General features: G+C 49.3%; 1 protein-coding gene across 1 annotated transcript in view; it reads left to right on the forward strand.

The window, feature by feature from the left end:
* The window catches only part of DAGLB (diacylglycerol lipase beta), a 72,101-nt gene that overhangs the window by 10,355 nt on the left and 40,577 nt on the right, over positions 1-21,169 (forward strand). Inside the window, exons 2-4 of the mRNA XM_075319149.1 lie at positions 9,940-10,091; positions 15,977-16,151; positions 20,717-20,978. Of these exons, the coding sequence (XP_075175264.1) occupies positions 9,940-10,091; positions 15,977-16,151; positions 20,717-20,978 (589 nt within the window). The remainder of the gene's footprint in view (positions 1-9,939; positions 10,092-15,976; positions 16,152-20,716; positions 20,979-21,169) is intronic.

A 21,169-nucleotide genomic window follows, 5' to 3' on the forward strand; every position in this document is an offset into this window, starting at 1 on the left:
GGCATCCGTTGTGGCAGTCCTACACTCTCAGGGCCACTCGGTGATCCCTTACTTAGACGATCTCCTAGTCAAGGCACCCTCCCGGGTGGCATGTCAACACAGCCTGACCGTTGCTCTGGAGACTCTCCAGAGGTTCGGGTGGATCATCAATTTCCCAAAGTCAAAATTGACTCCAACCCAATCACTGACTTACCTCGGGATGGAGTTTCATACTCTCTCAGCGATAGTCAAGCTACCGCTGGACAAACAGCGTTCGCTGCAGACAGGGGTGCACTCTCTTCTTCGGGCCCAGTCACACCCTTTGAGACGCCTTATGCACTTCCTGGGGAAGATGGTGGCAGCAATGGAGGCAGTCTCCTTTGCGCAGTTTCATCTGCGTCCACTCCAATGGGACATTCTCCGCAAATGGGACAGGAGGTCGACGTCCCTAGACAGGAACGTCTCTCTTTCTCTGGCAGCCAAAACCTCTCTTCAGTGGTGGCTTCTTCCCACTTCTCTGTCGAAGGGAAAATCCTTCCTGCCCCCATCCTGGGCTGTGGTCACGACGGACGCGAGTCTGTCAGGGTGGGGAGCGGTTTTTCTCCACCACAGGGCTCAGGGAACCTGGACTCCGACAGAGTCCTCCCTTCAGATCAATGTTCTGGAGATAAGGGCAGTGTATCTAGCCCTAAAGGCGTTCCATCGGTGGCTGGAGGGCAGGCAGATCCGCATACAGTCGGACAACGCCACGGCGGTCGCGTACATCAACCACCAGGGCGGCACGCGCAGCCGTCAAGCCTTCCAAGAAGTTCGGCGGATTCTGCTGTGGGCGGAGACCACAGCCTCCACCATCTCCGCAGTTCACATCCCGGGCGTAGAAAACTGGGAAGCAGACTTTCTCAGTCGCCAGGGCATGGACGCAGGGGAATGGTCTCTTCACCTGGACGTGTTTCAAGAGATCTGTTGCCGCTGGGGAACGCCGGACGTCGATCTCATAGCGTCTCGGCACAACAACAAAGTCCCGGCATTCATGGCACGGTCTCAGGATCACAGAGCTCTGGCGGCGGACGCATTAGTTCAGGATTGGTCGCAGTTTCGACTGCCTTATGTATTTCCTCCTCTGGCACTGTTGCCCAGAGTGTTACGCAAGATCAGGTCCGACTGCCGCCGTGCCATCCTCGTCGCTCCAGACTGGCCGAGGAGGTCGTGGTACCCGGATCTGTGGCACCTCACGGTGGGTCAACCGTGGGCACTCCCAGACCGACCAGACTTGCTGTCTCAAGGGCCATTTTTCCATCTGAATTCTGCGGCCCTCAACCTGACTGTGTGGCCATTGAGTCCTGGCTCCTAGCGTCCTCAGGGTTATCTCAAGATGTCATTGCCACTATGAGACAGGCCAGGAAACCAACGTCCGCCAAGATCTATCACAGGGCTTGGAGGATCTTCTTATCCTGGTGCTCTGATAAGGGTTTTACCCCCGGCCGTTTGCCTTACCCACTTTTCTTTCCTTCCTTCAATCCGGAATGGACAAGGGTTTGTCTCTCGGCTCTCTCAAGGGACAAGTATCGGCGCTTTCCGTGTTTTTTCAAAAGCGTCTGGCCAGGCTTCCGCAGGTCCGCACGTTCCTGCAGGGAGTTTGCCACAGAGTCCCACCTTACAAGCGGCCGCTGGAACCCTGTGATCTTAACAGGGTTCTAAGGGCTCTTCAGAAACCACCTTTCGAGCCGCTGCGGGATGTCTCTCTATCGCGTTTTTCGCAGAAGGTGGCGTTTCTAGTGGCAGTTACATCGCTCCGTAGAGTGTCGGAGCTTGCAGCGCTGTCATGCAAAGCCCCCTTCCTGGTTTTTCACCAGGATAAGGTGGTTCTGCGTCCGGTCCCGGAATTCCTCCCTAAGGTGGTATCCCCTTTTCATCTCAATCAGGATATCTCCTTACCTTCATTTTGCCCTCATCCAGTTCACCAATGTGAAAAGGATTTGCACTTGCTAGATCTAGTGAGAGCACTCCGGATCTACGTGTCTCGCACGGCGCCACTGCGCCGTTCTGATGCGCTCTTTGTCCTTGTCGCTGGCCAGCGTAAGGGGTCGCAGGCTTCCAGGTCAACCTTGGCTCGGTGGATCAAGGAACCGATTTTTGAAGCCTACCGTTCTTCTGGGCTTCCGATTCCTTCAGGGCTGAAAGCCCATTCTACCAGAGCCGTGGGTGCGTCCTGGGCATTGCGGCACCGGGCTACGGCTCAGCAGGTGTGTCAGGCGGCTACCTGGTCTAGTCTGCACACTTTCACGAAACACTATCAGGTGCATACCTATGCTTCGGCAGATGCCAGTCTAGGTAGGCGAGTCCTTCAGGCGGCGGTTGCCCACCTGTAAGAGGGGGGCCGTTTTCGGCTCTTTTTATCGGGGTATTCTTTTACCCACCCAGGGACTGCTTTTGGACGTCCCAATTGTCTGGGTCTCCCAATGGAGCGACAAAGAAGAAGGGAATTTTGTTTACTTACCGTAAATTCCTTTTCTTTCTAGCTCCTATTGGGAGACCCAGCACCCGCCCCTGTACCCTTCGGGCTGGTTGTTTTTTTGTGTACACATGTTGTTCATGTTGAATTGTTCCTTTGGTTCATGGTTTCAGTTCTCCGAACATCCTTCGGATTGAATTTACCTTAGGCTACATGCGCACGCTGCTTTTTTTTTCCTGCTTTTTTGCTGCTTTTTTGGCTGCAGTTTTGTCAGCAGAACTTTCTGACATCTGACTTCCCAGCAAAGTCTATGAGAAGTCAGATTTGTCATGCGCACATTGCAGTTTATTTGTCAGCGTTTTTTTTGTCAAAAGTTTGTGACAAAAAAAAATGCACCATGTTCATTCTTCCTGCGTTTTTGTCAACATTTGTCACCCATTGAAATCAATGAGGGCATCAAAAACGCAGGAAAAATGCATGCTAATCAAAAGTGGTGCATTTTACCTGCCTTTTACCTGCGTTTTTGCTAGCAAAAACGCAGGTGATTTGTCAGGAAGTGAGGTCAGGCAAGTGGTCCCGTCCCGTCCTCCACGTGTTCCCCGAAGTACCGCTGTCCCCAGGGGAGATGATGTGGAGGACGGGGACTATCAGCAGCGGCAGCGAGAGGGGGATGGACATTGGCAGCTGAAAACATTGATTTTTCCCTCTCGCTGCTGCCGCCGCTGATAGTCCCGTCCTCCACGTGTTCCCCGAAGTACCGCGGTCCCCGCACAGGGGAGATGATGGACCCCTCTCACCGCCACCGCCGCCGCTGAAAGTCCCGGGCTCCACGCTCCTGCCGCCGGCCGGCTCCACGCTCCTGCCGCCGGCCGGCTCCACGCTCCTGCCGCCGGCCGGCTCCACGCTCCTGCCGCCGGCCGGCTCCACGCTCCTGCCGCCGGCCGGCTCCACGCTCCTGCCGCCGGCCGGCTCCACGCTCCTGCCGCCGGCTCCACGCTGTAGCGCGATCAGCTGAGCTGTCAGAGGTTACTCGCGGCCACCGCTGGATTCGGCGGTGGCCGCGGGTAACCTCGGTGACAGCTCAGCTGATCGCGCGGCTGTCTTCATTAGCTGCATGGAGGTGACCGGAGCGGCGGTGTCTGCTGCTCCGGTCACCTCCATGCAGCACTGCTGGAAGCGACGCTGGAGCATGCTGGATGACGCCGGACATGGAGGGCTTTGTCGGGGGTTAATAAATTGGTAATGAGGGAATGTGTTTGTGTTTTTTATTTCTAATAAAGGATTTTTCTGGTGTGTGTGTGTTTATTTACTGTAATTTACAGATTAATCATGGAGGGTGTCTCATAGACGCCTGACATGATTAATCTAGGACTTATTGGCAGCTATGGGCTGCCAATAACTCCTTATTACCCCGATTTGCCAACGCACCAGGGCAAATCGGGAAGAGCCGGGTACAGTCCCAGAACTGTCGCATCTAATGTATGCGGCAATTCTTGGCGGCTGCTGACTGTTATTGTTAGGCTGGGGGGCTCCCCATAACGTGGGGCTCCCCATCCTGAGAATACCAGCCTTCAGCCGTATGGCTTTATCTGGCTGGCATTAAAATTGGGGGGGACCGCACGTTTTTTTTAATTATTTATTTATTTCTAATTTTTTTTTTTTTCCAATTCAACAAGCTTTATGGGCTTGTTTGAACTGAAAAATACATGAAACAATTGTTGACAAAACTGCAGCCAAAAACGCACCAAAAAAGCAGCAAAAATGCACCAAAAAAGCACCTACATTTTTTGTGACATTTCCAGGCTCTCTCTGACAAGGTGCAGTTTTGGCTGCAGTTTGTGAACACGAAAAAGAAGCAGCGTGCGCATGTAGCCTTAGACCATTTATAAGTTTCCTCCTTCCTGCTTTTGCACCAAAACTGAGGAGCCCGTGAGGCACGGGAGGGTGTATAGGCAGAGGGGAGGGGTTACACTTTTTAAAGTGTAATACTTTGTGTGGCCTCCGGAGGCAGAAGCTATACACCCAATTGTCTGGGTCTCCCAATAGGAGCTAGAAGAAAAGGAATTTACGGTAAGTAAACAAAATTCCCTTCTTTCAGAGTCGTGAAAATGAAGAAAACTCTTTAAATGAGAAGGTGTGTCCAAACTTTTGGTCTGTACTGTATATTTATCCCAATCTGCTTCTCTTAAGGACTGGCCTTCTGCTTCTCCAATGCAGAAAGGTGCTCATTTTGGGAGTTGATCTGTGTGCTTTTCTCAAGTACCTGGATAAGGGGGTGTCCTCTCCCCTCCTAGTGTAACCAGCATAGTCGAGGATCCTACATCTGAACTCACTGATAAAGGGAATTCACAGGTAGCCAAATACGACTCCTCCTGGTAGTGCAGTTGGCATTTTTGTCTTTCTCGGTGGCTGTAGAGCAGACCTGGGCAACGGGCGGCCCGCGGGCCACATCCGGCCCGCCTGCTCTCTGTGACCGGCCCGCCCGTCTTCAGCCGGTGCAGTGGAGCCGGGCTGCAGCATGCCGAGTAGGGAGAGATCCTGTGCAGGTCCGCACAGTCAGTGCAGGAGAAGGAGCAGCACAGCAGAGCAGACGGAATAATTCATCTTCCAGGACCTGCGATGATGTCACGCCCATGTGACTGTGTGGGAGGAGACAGGATTGCCGGGGAGAAAGCAAGACATGCTGAATGCTGAAGGAGATGTGGACACATGATGACTGGTAATAAGAAAAGAGGGGGCATGAGGGGGAGGGGGGCTGCAGGGTGAGTGCATATGAGGGAAGATGGAGCTACAGGGTGAGTGGCATATGAGGGCTGCAGACTGACAAAAGGATGTGAAGGGGTGCAGAGTGTTTGAGAGGGGTAAGTTGGGGTACAGGCAGGGTGAGATATGTGGGCAGGGTGTGTGACATATGGGGGTGTAGTGTGTGTGATATGGGGGTGCAGGCTGTATGGGGTGTAGTGTGTGTGATATGGGGGTGCAGGTGTAGTATATTACAGGTGTGCTATATGGAGGTGTATATAGTGGTGTAGTATATGTGGGTATAGTGATGTAGTATATTACAGGTGTGCTATATGGAGGTGTACTATATTACAGGTGTGCTATATGGAGGTGTAGTATATTACAGGTGTGCTATATGGAGGTGTAGTATATTACAGGTGTGCTATATGGAGGTGGAGGTGTAGTATATTACAGGTGTGCTATATGGAGGTGTAGTATATTACAGGTGTACTATATGGAGGTGTAGTATATTACAGGTGTGCTATATGGAGGTGTATATTACAGGTGTGCTCTATGGAGGTGTAGTATATTACAGGTGTGCTATATGGAGGTGTAGTATATTACAGGTGTGCTATATGGAGGTGTATATTACAGGTGTGCTCTATGGAGGTGTATATTACAGGTGTGCTATATGGAGGTGTATATTACAGGTGTGCTATATGGAGGTGTAGTATATTACAGGTGTGCTATATAGGGGTGTAGTGATGTAGTATATTACAGGTGTGCTATATGGAAGTGTAGTATATTACAGGTGTGCTATATTGAGGTGTAGTATATTACAGGTGTGCTATATGGAGGTGTAGTATATTACAGGTGTGCTATATAGGGGTGTAGTGATGTAGTATATTACAGGTGTGCTATATGGAGGTGTAGTATATTACAGGTGTGCTATATTGAGGTGTAGTATATTACAGGTGTACTATATGGAGGTGTAGTATATTACAGGTGTGCTATATTGAGGTGTAGTATATTACAGGTGTATATAGGGGTGTAGTGATGTAGTATATTACAGGTGTATATAGGGGTGTAGTGATGTAGTATATTACAGGTGTATATAGGGGTGTAGTGATGTAGTATATTACAGGTGTACTATATGGAGTTGTAGTATATTACAGGTGTGCTATATGGAGGTGTAGTATATTACAGGTGTGCTATATGGAGGTGTATATTACAGGTGTGCTATATGGAGGTGTAGTATATTACAGGTGTGCTATATAGGGGTGTAGTGATGTAGTATATTACAGGTGTGCTATATGGAGGTGTAGTATATTACAGGTGTGCTATATTGAGGTGTAGTATATTACAGGTGTGCTATATGGAGGTGTAGTATATTACAGGTGTGCTATATGGAGGTGTATATTACAGGTGTGCTATATGGAGGTGTAGTATATTACAGGTGTGCTATATAGGGGTGTAGTGATGTAGTATATTACAGGTGTGCTATATGGAGGTGTAGTATATTACAGGTGTGCTATATTGAGGTGTAGTATATTACAGGTGTACTATATGGAGGTGTAGTATATTACAGGTGTGCTATATGGAGGTGTATATTACAGGTGTGCTATATTGAGGTGTAGTATATTACAGGTGTGCTATATGGAGGTGTAGTATATTACAGGTGTGCTATATGGAGGTGTATATTACAGGTGTGCTATATGGAGGTGTAGTATATTACAGGTGTGCTATATAGGGGTGTAGTGATGTAGTATATTACAGGTGTGCTATATTGAGGTGTAGTATATTACAGGTGTACTATATGGAGGTGTAGTATATTACAGGTGTGCTATATTGAGGTGTAGTATATTACAGGTGTACTATATGGAGGTGTAGTATATTACAGTTGTGCTATATTGAGGTGTAGTATATTACAGGTGTACTATATGGAGGTGTAGTATATTACAGGTGTGCTATATTGAGGTGTAGTATATTACAGGTGTAGTATATGGGGTGTAGTGATGTAGTATATTACAGGTGTATATAGGGGTGTAGTGATGTAGTATATTACAGGTGTACTATATGGAGTTGTAGTATATTACAGGTGTACTATATGGAGGTGTAGTATATTACAGGTGTAGTATATGGGGTGTAATGATGTAGTATATCGGAGGTGTATTATATAGTGGTGTAGTATAATACAGGTGTATATGGGGGTGTAGTATATTACAGGTATATGGAGGGAGTGTAGTATAATACAGGTATAGTATATAGGGGTGTAGTGGTGTAGTTTATTACAGGTGTAGTATATGGAGGGGGTGTAGTGATGTAGTATAATACAGGTGTAGTATATGGGGGGTGTAGTGGTGTAGTTTATTACAGGTGTAGTATATGGAGGGGGTGTAGTGATGTAGTATATTGGGTAGAACTGAGGTAATTATATTAGTCCGGCCCTCTAAACCAATCCCAATTTCTCATGCGGCCCCATGGGAAAATTAATTGCCCACCCCTGCTGTAGAGGATCTCGTGCTCATGCTATTTTATGGCTATCTTTTCCACACTTCAGAATATGTCCTTACTTTTTGGTTTGGCCACATGGTTTTGGGTTAGTTCTTTTTCTTAGTGAAATGGTGGTGGCCAAGATGTTCAGCAAGGTTTTTTGTACGTGTCCTGTATGTGATCACTGATGTGGGGGGAAGACGTCTGCCTGAAGTATGCTCCTCAATGTCTGACCAGTGTCTCTCACTTCCTTGTTTGTGGTTGTAGATCATCTGAAGTCCTTAGTTCTTCTTCTCTCGATGTCTATAAGCTTTCCCTAGTATTCTTTAGTGGTAATCTTTTGTAAGTCCCTGAATATAGTCATGAAGTTCCTCTTCATTCCAATTTCTGCCCTTTGGGGATCTCCTAAGAGGTGCATGGTGGTGCTACCGTGTTTCCCCGAAAGTAAGAGTGTCTTACATTCTTTTTACCCCTAAAAGTCCCACTATGTCTTACTTTCGGGGTATGTCTTATATTGGAAAAAAATCCCACAGCAATCGCAGCAAGTCTCCATGCTATGTACCGTATGGGGACTTGCCACGATTGCTGCACATGAGGGCACTGAGGCTGTGTGTTTTTGTATGTTGTCTGTGGTCCTGATGGACCACGGACAACATTACTGCAACATTTCTCGGTGGTTGAGCATTCGGCTGAGCGCCCGACCGCCGTCATGTGACAGCTCTCAGCTGAGCGCTCGGCCGCCGGCATGTCAGGGCGCTCAGCTGGGCACTCGGCCGCCGGCATGTCAGGGCACTCAGCTGAGCACTCGGCCGCCGGCATGTCAGGGCACTCAGCTGAGCACTCGGCCGCCGGCATGTCAGGGCACTCAGCTGGGCGCTCGGCCGGTACTGTAAAAAAGAACTGGGCGCTCGGCCGCCGGCATGTCAGGGTACTCAGCTGAGCACTCGGCCGCCGGCATGTCAGGGTACTCAGCTGAGCACTCGGCCGCCGGCATGTCAAGGTACTCAGCTGAGCACTCGGCCGCCGGCATGTCAAGGTACTCAGCTGAGCACTCGGCCGCCGGCATGTCAGGGTACTCAGCTGAGCACTCGGCCGCCGGCATGTCAGGGTACTCAGCTGAGCACTCGGCCGCCGGCATGTCAGGGTACTCAGCTGAGCACTCGGCCGCCGGCATGTCAGGGCACTCAGCTGAGCACTCGGCCGCCGGCATGTCAGGGCACTCAGCTGAGCACTCGGCCGCCGGCATGTCAGGGCACTCAGCTGAGCACTCGGCCGCCGGCATGTCAGGGCACTCAGCTGAGCACTCGGCCGCCGGCATGTCAGGGCACTCAGCTGGGCGCTCGGCTGGTACTGTAAAGAAGAACTGGGCGCTCGGCCGCCGGCATGTCAGGGCGCTCAGCTGAGCACTCGGCCGCCGGCATGTCAGGCCACTCAGCTGAGCACTCGGCCGCCGGCATGTCAGGGTACTCAGCTGAGCACTCGGCCGCCGGCATGTCAGGGTACTCAACTGAGCACTCGGCCGCCGGCATGTCAGGGTACTCAGCTGAGCACTCGGCCGCCGGCATGTCAGGGCGCTCAGCTGGGCGCTCGGCCGGTACTGTAAAGAAGAAAAAAAAAATAACGCTTTCCGTTTACTATGTCTTACTTTCGGGGTGCGTCTTACATTAGCCGACTCCCCCCAAAACACCCACTACGTCTTACTATCGGGGGTGTCTTACTATAGGGGAAACACAGTATCTCATTTATGTATGAAGGGGAGGGTTTTTCACAAAATAAATGGTAAAATCTTGGGCAAGCCATTAGACCCAGATATGACAGGGGTCCTTTAAGTACAGAAAAGCCCTTGTGTATCTTTGGCTATAAAAGTTTGGGTTTCCTACCTTGTCGGCTGACTTGATGGTGAAGGTGGTGAAGGCACGGGGGCCTGCGTTAAGTCTGGTGGGAGATTTTGGTAATCTGTTCTAAGGATCTGCTGCTCCTCTATTCAGTGTATGAAATGTCTGGAATTGGCTTTGTAATATCTCCTTGGCTATTTCCGTCAGTCAATGGAGTGAAGTTTGAGCGTGTGCACATCTGCCCCATGCAGTCCATCCAGTATGTGGCTCTGGAGACTCTACTCTCAGCGGCCGGGCCTCCAGCGATCAGTAACTTGCCCTCTATCTTATGGATTGGGGACCACCTGCTATTCAGGGAATATCCCGTTAATAGAAGTGATTTTCCAAGATGTCAAAATGAATGTTAATTTCACAAATGTTGCGTATACTTTGTGTTCACACTGTTCTTATCTTCTCCAGGTGGATCGGGGTCTTGGTCCTCTACTCTGTCCATAAAGGGCAGTTTGACTGCGCCGGCGGGCCCATACTTCGGAGCTACATCATTGTCCTCATCGTCATGCTGGGAGCCATTATTTGCTCAATCTCAGCCATCGTCTATGTCAGTATGCAAGGTGGGAATATGCCAATCTTATTTTTTTCTTGTTTTTGGGTCCTTGCGTTTCAATATGCTCTGAAGAAATCCCAGGAGCCACTTAGGCCGCTTTCACATTGCATTCTGAACCCCGTCTAGTGGTCCCAGCGGGGCTTCCATCTGAACCCCCCCCCTCCCACAAAACAGGTTTCGGACATATGCACTGACGGGGCCATTGACTATAATGGTGCAGACGGAGTCACCGTGTGATCTGTCGTACACCATTTTTGGGAGTAAACACTTACTGGAGATGGACAGCCAAACATAGTAGACTGTGACTGAGTGTTCGTTTCCAGTAAGCGTATACTTCCGAAAATGATGGACAACAGAGCACGCAGTGACTCTGTCTGCACCATTATAGTCAATGGCCCCGTTGGCGCATACATCCAAAATCCATTTTGCGGGATGTTCGGACGGAAGCCCCAACGGGAACACTGAAAGGGGATCAGAGCGCAGTGTGAAAGAGGGCTTAAAGCCAATTTGTAAACAGGTTTCACAATAGACCTACATATATTGTTAAATAAATCTTAGACCTGATGAGACTGGTGTGATTACTCCATGTCAACAGTGTTTTGTGTAATGCTTATGGAATGTTTTCCTGCCTGATGTGACATTCTTAGTAGTTGGTCTCTTAAAATGCTTATTTTAATATGAGGGTTACACGGCCATTCCGATGTGGAATGTCACAGCAAGTACACCAGACACACCGGGTATATGAAATGTGTTTAGTAGTGTCCGGACGGTAACATCCAATGCAGGTAGTACCCCAATCACATAGAGCTGAAAAACATCCATGCTAAATATCAGCTGCAGTGCAGATAATAAAACCTCCAGCTGTATACGCCACAGGGAAAAGCCTCGGATTAATGGGGCTAATCCTTATGCAGATGCGCTGGTAGATCTGCTGCAGATGCATGTAATGTGTATGTTCACGAGTGTAAGAGTACAATGGATTCACAAAAAAATACACTACAATAAGAAGTAATCTTTATACAATTAACATCTAATCCAAAGTGTTAAGATACCGTAGTTTTCGGACTATAAGACGCACCGGACCATAAGACGCACCCTGCTTTTAGAGGAGGAAAATAAAATTTTAAGCAAAATATGTGGTCATGATACAATGTTATGGGGCAAGGATCTGCTGCTGACACTGTTATGGGGGTATTGTCCCCAAATTCTCTGCAAAGGTACCCCATCCTGGTATATGCCCTCATCCTGCTATATACCTCCATCCTGCTATATACTGCCATCCTGGAATATGCCCTTATCCTGCTATATACTGCCATCCTGCTAGATACCGCCATCCTGCTAGATACCGCCATCCTGCTAGATACCGCCATCCTGCTAGATACCGCCATCCTGCTAGATACCCCCATGCTGCCATGATACCCCCATGCTGCCATGATACCCCCATGCTGCCATCACACAAAAAACGTTCATACTCCCCTTTCCTCGCTCCATGCAGCATCTCTCCTCCTCCTGTCTATGGCGCCAGCAGCGCCGCTGATCTGTGTGGAGCCGTCACCGGTCACTACCCTGCAGCATCGCGATGTCCTCCAGTCTGCTGGTCAGCTGACTTGGGTGGAGACTAGCGGCGCGCACAGCGATGACGTCATCTCTGTGCTCACCGCTCTCTACACAGATCAGCTGACCGGCAGACTGGAGGAGATCACGGTGCTGCACGGAAGTGGCCGGTGAGTATGCCGTACTTATTCACTGCTCCCCGCACTGATAATGATGCGCGGGGGGCAGTGAATACAGCAGCACAAGATGACTCCAGTCTGTAGTTGCCAGGGGTGATCACGGCCGGCTGTTAATTATGCGCACACACCCCGCCCATCATCCCGCCCACCTGTCAGCACCGGCTTCAGTGCTGAGGGATGATGGGTGGGAAGATGCATGCATATGTAATGAGCGGGCCCACATGGTCACGGCAGGCGCTGCCACAGCCTGCCCCTGCCGCCGATGACCCGCAGCACCCTCATTCCCGGCCGCAGCCCTACATTCAGACTATAAGACGCACCCCCAACTTTCCCCCAACATTTGGGGGGAGAAAAGGTCGTCTTATAGTCCAAAAAATACGGTAATTATTTTTCCCCAGATTGGTATACTCGTAACTCCAGCAATGAGAGTACACAATATCTGCGGAGTAGAAGGGAGGGGAAAAATTGCCCTAAAAGTCCCTATTCCATTCCCTAGTAAGAGCGAATGGCGCCCCCGCTCAGCGATACCTGGAAATATACAGCTATTACAAAGCCATGACTCCTGATGATCTGCTCACAATGTTTGATTTTCCATGCTTACATTGCCTTGTTATCCTGGTAGCAGCGGTGCTGGGTATTGTAGTGTCCTCCCATTCACTTCAATGAGAAAAAAAGTGCATTATTGAGCACAGACCATACCCAGTAAAAGTAAGACAGCTGCAGTATCGTCATTAATGTGCCGGCCCTATAAATAGCTGGTTATCAGAGATGCTCCCATCAATTAAAGCACCACTCCTCCTTTTATTTTTTATTTTTTTTACCCTGGAGTCATGTCACTTATGCATGTTCCCAGCCCCTAGTAATATAGTTACCAGTCGTCATCTTCTGTTTTTGCCACCTCTCCGATCGTCTTCTGCTGGTTGTGACCTACAGGATCGCTCCGGTGTTTGCTGGGCAATTTGGAAGGCTTTTTTCAGTTTAAGTCTATGAGAGGAAAATGAGGCTGTCATAGACTTACACTGAAAGCTTCTGAACATTCACTCTGATTTCCAGTCAGTCAAGAGCTGCGGTCACAAGATAGCCCATTGTGACTGGGGCGGCCTTGAGAATGGCAGAAGACGGCGGCTTCCAAGTATTTTACTAAAGCTGGTGTCACACTAAACGACAGCGACAACGACGTTGCTGTTACGTCACCATTTTCGGTGACGTAACAGCGACCTTGTAAGTCGCTGTTATGATCGCTGCTTAGCTGTCAAACACAGCAGAAGCAGCGATCATAAGGTCGCTGTGCCACATGTTCAGAGAGCAGGGAGCCGCGCTTAGCGCTGGCTCCTTGCTCTCCTGCAGCACACATCGGGTTAATTAACCCGATGTGTGCTGCAGCTACATGTCACAGTTCAGAGAGCAGGGAGCCGCGCTTAGCGCTGGCTCCTTGCTCTCCTGCAGCACACATCGGGTTAATTAACCCGATGTGTGCTGCAGCTACATGTCACAGTTCAGAGAGCAGGGAGCCGCGCTTAGCGCTGGCTCCTTGCTCTCCTGCAGCACACATCGGGTTAATTAACCCGATGTGTGCTGCAGCTACATGTCACAGTGCAGAGAGCAGGGAGCCGCGCGCACTGCTTAGCGCTGGCTCCTTGCTCTCCTTGCTACAGTACACATCGGGTTAATTACCCGATGCATACTGCAGCCACATGTCACAGTGCAGGAGCCGGCACTGGCAGCAAGAGCGGAGGCCGGTAACCAGCGTAAACATCGGGTAACCAGGGAAAGGTCTTCCCTTGGTTACCCGATGTTTACGCTGGTTACAGCTTACCGCAGCTGCCAGTGCCGGCTCCTGATCGCTTCATTTCGTCGCTCTCTCGCTGTCACACACAGCGATGTGTGTGTCACAGCGGGAGAGCGACGACCAAAAAATGAAGCTGGACATTCAGCAACGACCGGCGACCTCACAGCAGGGGCCAGGTCGTTGCTGGATGTCACACACAGCGACAGCGACGGGACGTCGCTGCAACGTCACAGAAAATGGTGACGTAGCAGCGACGTCGTTGTCGTCGTCGTTATGTGTGACACCAGCTTAAGGGTACAGACATTAGTGATATCACTCCAACAGTGAAATAAAAAAAACAAAGCGCTGGACTGGTGCATCAAATATTGTTATCCTAACATAAGGATACTTCATTATTATTGTGATCCCCAAAACCCCTTTTTGCAGCTCCCACTGGTGTCGTGTCTATGGGAGTCTCCTGAAATCCTTCACCCTCCTGTGTAGTCATTCATTGTATTCTGCATTTTCTGCCCGTCCTGTCTCGTCTGGAGACCACCTTTTTCCTGCCGGAGATGATGGGCTTCAGGCAGAATTCTGATTATATTTCTGACGAGCTCAGGCTTGTCTCACTCAACTGTAAACTTTAGTGATGAAAAAAACCGGCCCCTGATCACGGCCTTTGTTCTATGGTTCATAGCAGATGCAGGGCTGTCTGCTGTATGTGCCACGAACCATAGGGCAAAGGACGTGATCAGAGCCTAGGACAGACCAGATTGTTGGCCGTGCCTTGTATTCCTTCCCATGTACTGACTTAACAATACAATTTTAAATTACATAATCAAGAGCTGTGGTGTTTTTCAGTATAGCCTTATTGTCCAACTGGGTGTGGTCCTAACTCAACTCTGGGGGGAATCTTGATCACGCCCAGTTAAGTAAAAGAGCATAAATTTAAACATGGGGAATAAGGGCCATACCTTAGAACTCGTAACTAGTGATGAGTGAGCACTACCATGCTCGGGTGCTCGTAACTAGTGATGAGCGGGCACTACCATGCTCAGGTGCTCGGTACTCATAACTAGTGATGAGCGGAAACTACCATGCTCAGGTGCTCAGTACTTGTAACTAGTGATGAGCGGGCACTACCATGCTCGGGTGCTCTGTACTCGTAACTAGTGATGAGCGGAAACTACCATGCTCGGGTGCTCGGTACTCATAACTAGTGATGAGGGGAAACTACCATGCTCAGGTGCTCGGTACTCATAACTAGTGATGAGGGGAAACTACCATGCTCGGGTGCTCAGTACTTGTAACTAGTGATGAGCGGAAACTACCATGCTCGGTACTCATAACTAGTGATGAGGGGAAACTACCATGCTCAGGTGCTCGGTACTCATAACTAGTGATGAGGGGAAACTACCATGCTCGGGTGCTCAGTACTTGTAACTAGTGATGAGCGAGAACTACCATGCTCGGGTGCTCGTAACTAGTAATAAGTGAGCACTACCCTGCTCAGGTGCTCAGTACTTGTAACTAGTGATGAGCGGGCACTACCATGCTCAGGTGCTCAGTACTCGTAACTAGTGATGAGCGAGCACTACCATGCTCGGGTGCTCGGTACTCGTAACTAGTGATGAGCGGGCACTACCATGCTCAGGTGCTCAGTACTCGTAACTAGTGATGAGCGAGCACTACCATGCTCAGGTGCTCAGTACTCGTAACTACTGATGAGCAGGCACTACCATGCTCGGTTGCTCAGTACTCGTAACTAGTGATGAGCGGGCACTACCATGCTCGGTTGCTCAGTACTCGTAACTAGTGATGAGCGGGCACTACCATGCTCGGGTGCTCAGTACTCGTAACTAGTGATGAGCGGGCTCTACCATGATTGGGTATTCAGTACTTGTAACTAGTCATGAGCGGGCTCTACCATGCTCGGGTATTCAGTACTCGTAACTAGTGATGAGCGGGCACTACCATGCTCGGGTACTCAGAGAAGATCCTAGAATAGTGGCCCCCTCCCCATAAGAGGCATCTGAAATTGGGTTTTTGAAAGTGGACACCACTTTATGTGAAACAGTTCTTAAAACGTACGACTGAGACTACGGCCCCGATTCAACAAAGCTTTAAAGCCAAATTTCTGACCTAAAAACTGAAAAGTTGCACAATTTTGGGGGTTTTACACGAGGAGTAAGATTTGAGGTGAGGTGCACGCCACTTGGCACCTCACCCGATTCTTTGAAGGGCACCTTGAACCGTGAAAAATGGGGATCTTGATGATTCTGGGCCCTTAGTATCCATAAGCTACGCCTCTGATGCACTGCTATGTCAGACTACACGTATTGACAAGGTTTATGTTTGGATTTTCATTACATTTTATTGGTGCTTTTTCAGGTACAATCGCCAACCCCGGGCCCAGGAAGTGCATGCCCAAGCTGGTTTATGTCCGCCTGGCCCTCTATGTTCCAGAATTTGCCTGGGCCATCATGGGGGCAATCTGGGTGTCTGATAATGGATTTCAGTGTGATAAAACGGTGGTGCACGTCGTTCTTCTGACAGTCATCGCCAGGTAAGACTGTCTTTTTTACATACGTAATATTACTTTAGAAGTGGTGATAGTCTCTGCTGCCGCGTGTGGAGACCAGAAGGTGGTGAGAGGTGGGTCACATGGAGAGAGGATTTCTTTGGTTGTCATTTAGTAAGGCTAGGTTCACTTTTCTGTTTTTTGCTTCAGTCACATGCGTTGCTTGACGCTTGTGACTGATGCGTTGTACAACGGATGACAAGAATTAAAATTCATTGTCGGACTCCGTTGTAAAAGAGAGAACGATCAGCTGATCGTTCACAATAGCCGGCTTTTGAGAGCGAACAGATGATCTCCAGGGGGCCGGCTAATGAGAGCGATCAGCCGATCGCTCACGGCAGCCGGCTGCCGGGGGATCAGCCGATCGCTCACGGCAGCCGGCTGCCGGGGGATCAGCCGATCGCTCACGGCAGCCGGCTGCCGGGGGATCAGCCGATCGCTCACGGCAGCCGGCTGCCGGGGGATCAGCCGATCGCTCACGGCAGCCGGCTGCCGGGTGATCAGCCGATCGCTCACGGCAGCCGGCTGCCGGGGGATCAGCCGATCGCTCGCGGCAGCCGGCTGCCGGGGGATCAGCCGATCGCTCGCGGCAGCCGGCTGCCGGGGGATCAGCCGATCGCTCGCGGCAGCCTGCCGCCGGGTGATCAGCCGATCGCTCGCGGCAGCCGGCCGCCGGGTGATCAGCCGATCGTTCGCGGCAGCCGGCCGCCGGGTGATCAGCCGATCGTTCGCGGCAGCCGGCCGCCGGGTGATCAGCCGATCGTTTGGCCGCCGAGAATGTGTGCGGGGGGAGGAGTGGGTTGAGCCAAGCCGGGCCATGGTGCCGAGGATGTCAGTGCCGGGGACTGCAGGGCTGGGGACAGGTGTGTGTGTGTGTGTGTGTGTGTGTGTGTACGTACATGCGGAGTGCGGGAGGGAGCGAGGCCGAGCGGGGAAGTGTCGGGCTCCCTGCACACGTAGCCAGGGTAAATATCGGGTAACTAAGCAAAGCACTTTGCTTGGTTACCCGATGTTTACCTTGGTTATGTGTGCAGGGAGCCAGAGAGAGAGCATGCGCAGCGAAATCCTACGGATTGCGCTGCTCAAAAAATGTTACAGGCTGCGTTCCTCCCGCCCGGCAGTCACTCGTTCCACGACTGATCAGTCGGGCAGTGGATGCAATGCAGCATCATCAGTCACAATCCGCCGCTCATACAAGTCTAGGGGAACAACGGAGTCCGCCAAACGGATTCCGTTGTTTACCAGAACCACGGATTGTGACTGATAGAATTTGACTGAAATGTGAACCTAGCCTAACTTCTTTGAGTAACCCAGAGATGGCCGAATATTTGTAGTATCCTGCGATCACCCTGTGCCATTGCCCTGTGGACACTTCAGTTTTATGACATGAGCCGGTATTTTCCAGTGTACCTTGTGTTTGATATCCTGTTATGTAGTTTTGATGCCGCCATACTGGACAGGTTTGTAATTTCAGCCACCTCAAAGGACTACAACATTGTATAGAATACACTTAGGTGTGGTCTGAGAAGTCCGCTGATCAGTGGAGGTTCGAATGATGATTTTTTTTTTTTTTTTTTTTTTTCATAACCTCTTTTATCCTCCTCTTGGTGTTGGAGATAGTATATCCTATATTGGGTCCACGTGTGGATCAAGCTCAGACGTTGATCCCCCACCAAACTGGAGAGATGCTGGCTGTTTTACACAGCCGACGTTTGCCTATTACAGCTGTGACTGGAGTTAGGTCTGTTCTCGGATCCCTTCAATGTGATCATGTTGGGCTGATGGATTCTCGTAGCACTGAGGTCCACTGGTCCCTCATCCAGCGTAAATGACGCCTGAGCCTGGTGGTGTGATCAGATGCCCTTGCAAGTCGTCTAGCATTCAAACAAAGCTGATGTAAACGGTTTTGAGTGATCTGATGTGACGCTTGGCTGCCTCTCACCTCCCTTAAATGTGCCTGGAGTTGTGTGGCATTCATCATCCGGCTCTGAAGGGCATTGTTCACAATGAGGCGGCCATCAGTGTGGATGGGCAAAGAAAGCCCACTTCTTTGCCTTTCTGTGACTCTCTTCCAGTCTCTCTGTGTGTCTGTACAACCTGCTGATGACACTCTAAGCTCAATGGCCACTTCCATCATCCTGCTTGAAGCCTCGCAATGGCGCAGTGCTGTTGATCAATTGTTATGTCTTCTTGGTTTCATGATGTCAAAATGTGAACAGCATGAGGAGGAGGATGGTTTAATACCAATTCTAACCGAACCTCAAAATGTATTGTGTGATTAATGGATCAAACACCTGTTGTGAATTTTGCCATTAAGGCTGGTTTCACATCAGCGTTTTTTTGCCTAAAGGCAAAAAAACAAAAATCACATCATGCCGGATCCGTTTTATTTATAGTACACCGCATGTCACCGGACCATTATTTTACAGGCTCCATCTACCGGATCCAGCATAAAACCGGACCGGTGACTTGCGGTTGCATGCGTCTGACTGCTGTTTTTTGCCAAATTTTGACGGATCCGTTTTTGTTTTTTTTTTTTTTTTTTTAAACACCCCCACAAAGGTGTTTGACTGTTCTCTGAACCCCATTTGTTGACATGATAGCACAGGGTCATGTGATGACGCCTGTAGCTAACGAGTCACTTCCTCTCAATGCCGGAATACATCCGGCATTGAAAGTAAAGCAGCAAATCTGCAGATCTCAGCTCTGTAGCTGTGATCTGGAGATATGGCAGAGCGGTCAGATTGCTGATCACTATAGCCCCTAGGGGGACTAGTAAAATAAAAAAAAAAGTTTTAAAAACTTATAAAAAAAACCTAAAAGTTCAAATCACCCCATTTGAAAATGAAAGGGTTAAAAAAAACCCACACATTTGGTATCGCTGTGTTCAGAAATGCCCGATGGTGTTGCAGCAAAAAAAATTCCAAACTCCAAAATTAAGGTTGTTTTTTTTTTTTCTTTTTTGGTCGCCGCAAATTTTGCGCAAAATGCCATTGAAGGCGACCAAAACGTAGCATCTGCACAAAAATGGTACTGTTAAAAACGTCAGCTCGAGACGCAAAAAATAATCCGTCACGGAGCCATAGATCCTGAAAAATGAGAACGCTACGGGTTTCGGAAAATGGCGCAAAATATGCCGCACTTTTTTTGACAACCTTGTGAATTTTTTTAACCCCTTAGATACAAGTAAACCTATACATGTTTAGGGTCTACAAACTCGCACCGACCTCAGGCATCACAACGATACATCAGTTTTACCATATAGTGAACACTGTGAATAAAATATCCCAAAAACTATTGTGCCATCACACTTTTTTGCATTTTTTCCGCACTTAAAATTTTTTTTGTTGTTTTCCAGTACACTATATGGTAAAACCTATGGTTTAATTTAAAACTACAACTCGTCCCACAAAAAACAAGCCCTCATAAGGGAAGACTGACGGAAAAATTAAAAAGGTTACGGCTCTCGGAAGAAAGAGAGGGAAAAAAAAAAACAAAAACGCAAAATGCCCGGGGGCTGAAGGGGTTACAGCATGTAGAAATTTGTACAATTTAAATATGCTCACTGTTTTGAAGATTTGGGGTGCCAAACTTGGGGCGATTAATGGCTCCTGGGCTTGGGAGGTCAGCAGCTGTGAAGGTATAAAGAAAGTACAAAAAAAAAAATAAAGCAGGCCATTATAAAAGCACAGAGTGACAAAACGTACATTTGGTCATAGCTCTGGGGTGTTCAGGCAATTCTGAGACAATGTGGATGCTCCTTGGTATATACTTCAAGATAACTTTGTTTTCCTACTTTCTGGGCATGCTCAGTACTGGAAACCGGATCCTGCACATCGGATGTGGTGACTTGCGGTACAAAACGGATCCGGCGCTCATTGAAAAGCATTGCAGAGCGCGCCGCAGTGTACCGGATCCGGCGCTCATTGAAAAGCATTGCAGAGTGTGCCGCAATGTACCGGATCCGGCGCTCATTGAAAAGCATTGCAGTGTGTGCCGCAATGTACCGGATCCGGCGCTCATTGAAAAGCATTGCAGTGTGTGCCGCAATGTACCGGATCCGGCGCTCATTGAAAAGCATTGCAGAGCGTGCCGCAATGTACCGGATCCGGCGAGATTAAGTATTTTATCTTTATACAAAAACGCAACATGTTACGTTTTTGGATCAACATAAAATACCGCAAATTACCGGATGCAAACGCATCTTACCGCAAGTCCATTGAAAATGTATTGAGCACACAACGGATCCGGTAAGATGCGTTTTGGTTTTTTTTGCCGTTAGGCTTTGAAACCAGCCTAAGCTCCTTGATAGAGAACAGCAAGTTGTGCAAAAAAGTTCTGAAACATTGAACAGTTGGACATGTGCATCCAAAAGATTAGAGAAGGTCACATTAAGGCCACCTAAAGTTTAGAGAACATATAGGATCATCCTGAAATTTCCAGTTCTTAGTATGGTATCCAGGTACAGATTGGCTGATGTAAAGGCAGATCACACACAATGCCCACCAGTCGCAGGGTGTCACCTCCTGCCATCTCTTCATGTATTACAGCTGGATTGTCATGCTGTTGACCACTATAGCTGTTGTCGTCGTTTTCGATCCCTTGGGGCGCAAGAAAGCTTTATATTACGTGAGGGATGAAGACCACAACCTGGAGAGCAGCCAGTCGGAGCAGCTGCTGTACAACTTCAAGAAGACGGCCACCAAGGTGTGGGAGACGCGCTTCCGCCTGCTCTGCTGCTGCATCGGCAATGACCACGACAACCGGGTGGCCTTCTCCAGCATCGCAGAACTCTTCACCGGCTACTTTGCCGTAAGCTGATCTATGTGCATGTGCTTCTTGTAGCTTGTTTTGGGGGCTTCTTCCCTTTGTAAAATTTACGTGGCTTTTGGGCTGTAGTTGTTTTTCTCGATTGAAAATCCACCATAAAATTGTTGCAGATTTCACTTTTAAAGGGAACCTGTTGGGTCCAGAATGCACCCAGAACCATGAGCAGTTCTGAG

Source organism: Anomaloglossus baeobatrachus, chromosome 7 (genome assembly GCF_048569485.1).
Source record: "Anomaloglossus baeobatrachus isolate aAnoBae1 chromosome 7, aAnoBae1.hap1, whole genome shotgun sequence".
Classification (NCBI taxonomy): Eukaryota; Metazoa; Chordata; class Amphibia; order Anura; family Aromobatidae; genus Anomaloglossus; species Anomaloglossus baeobatrachus.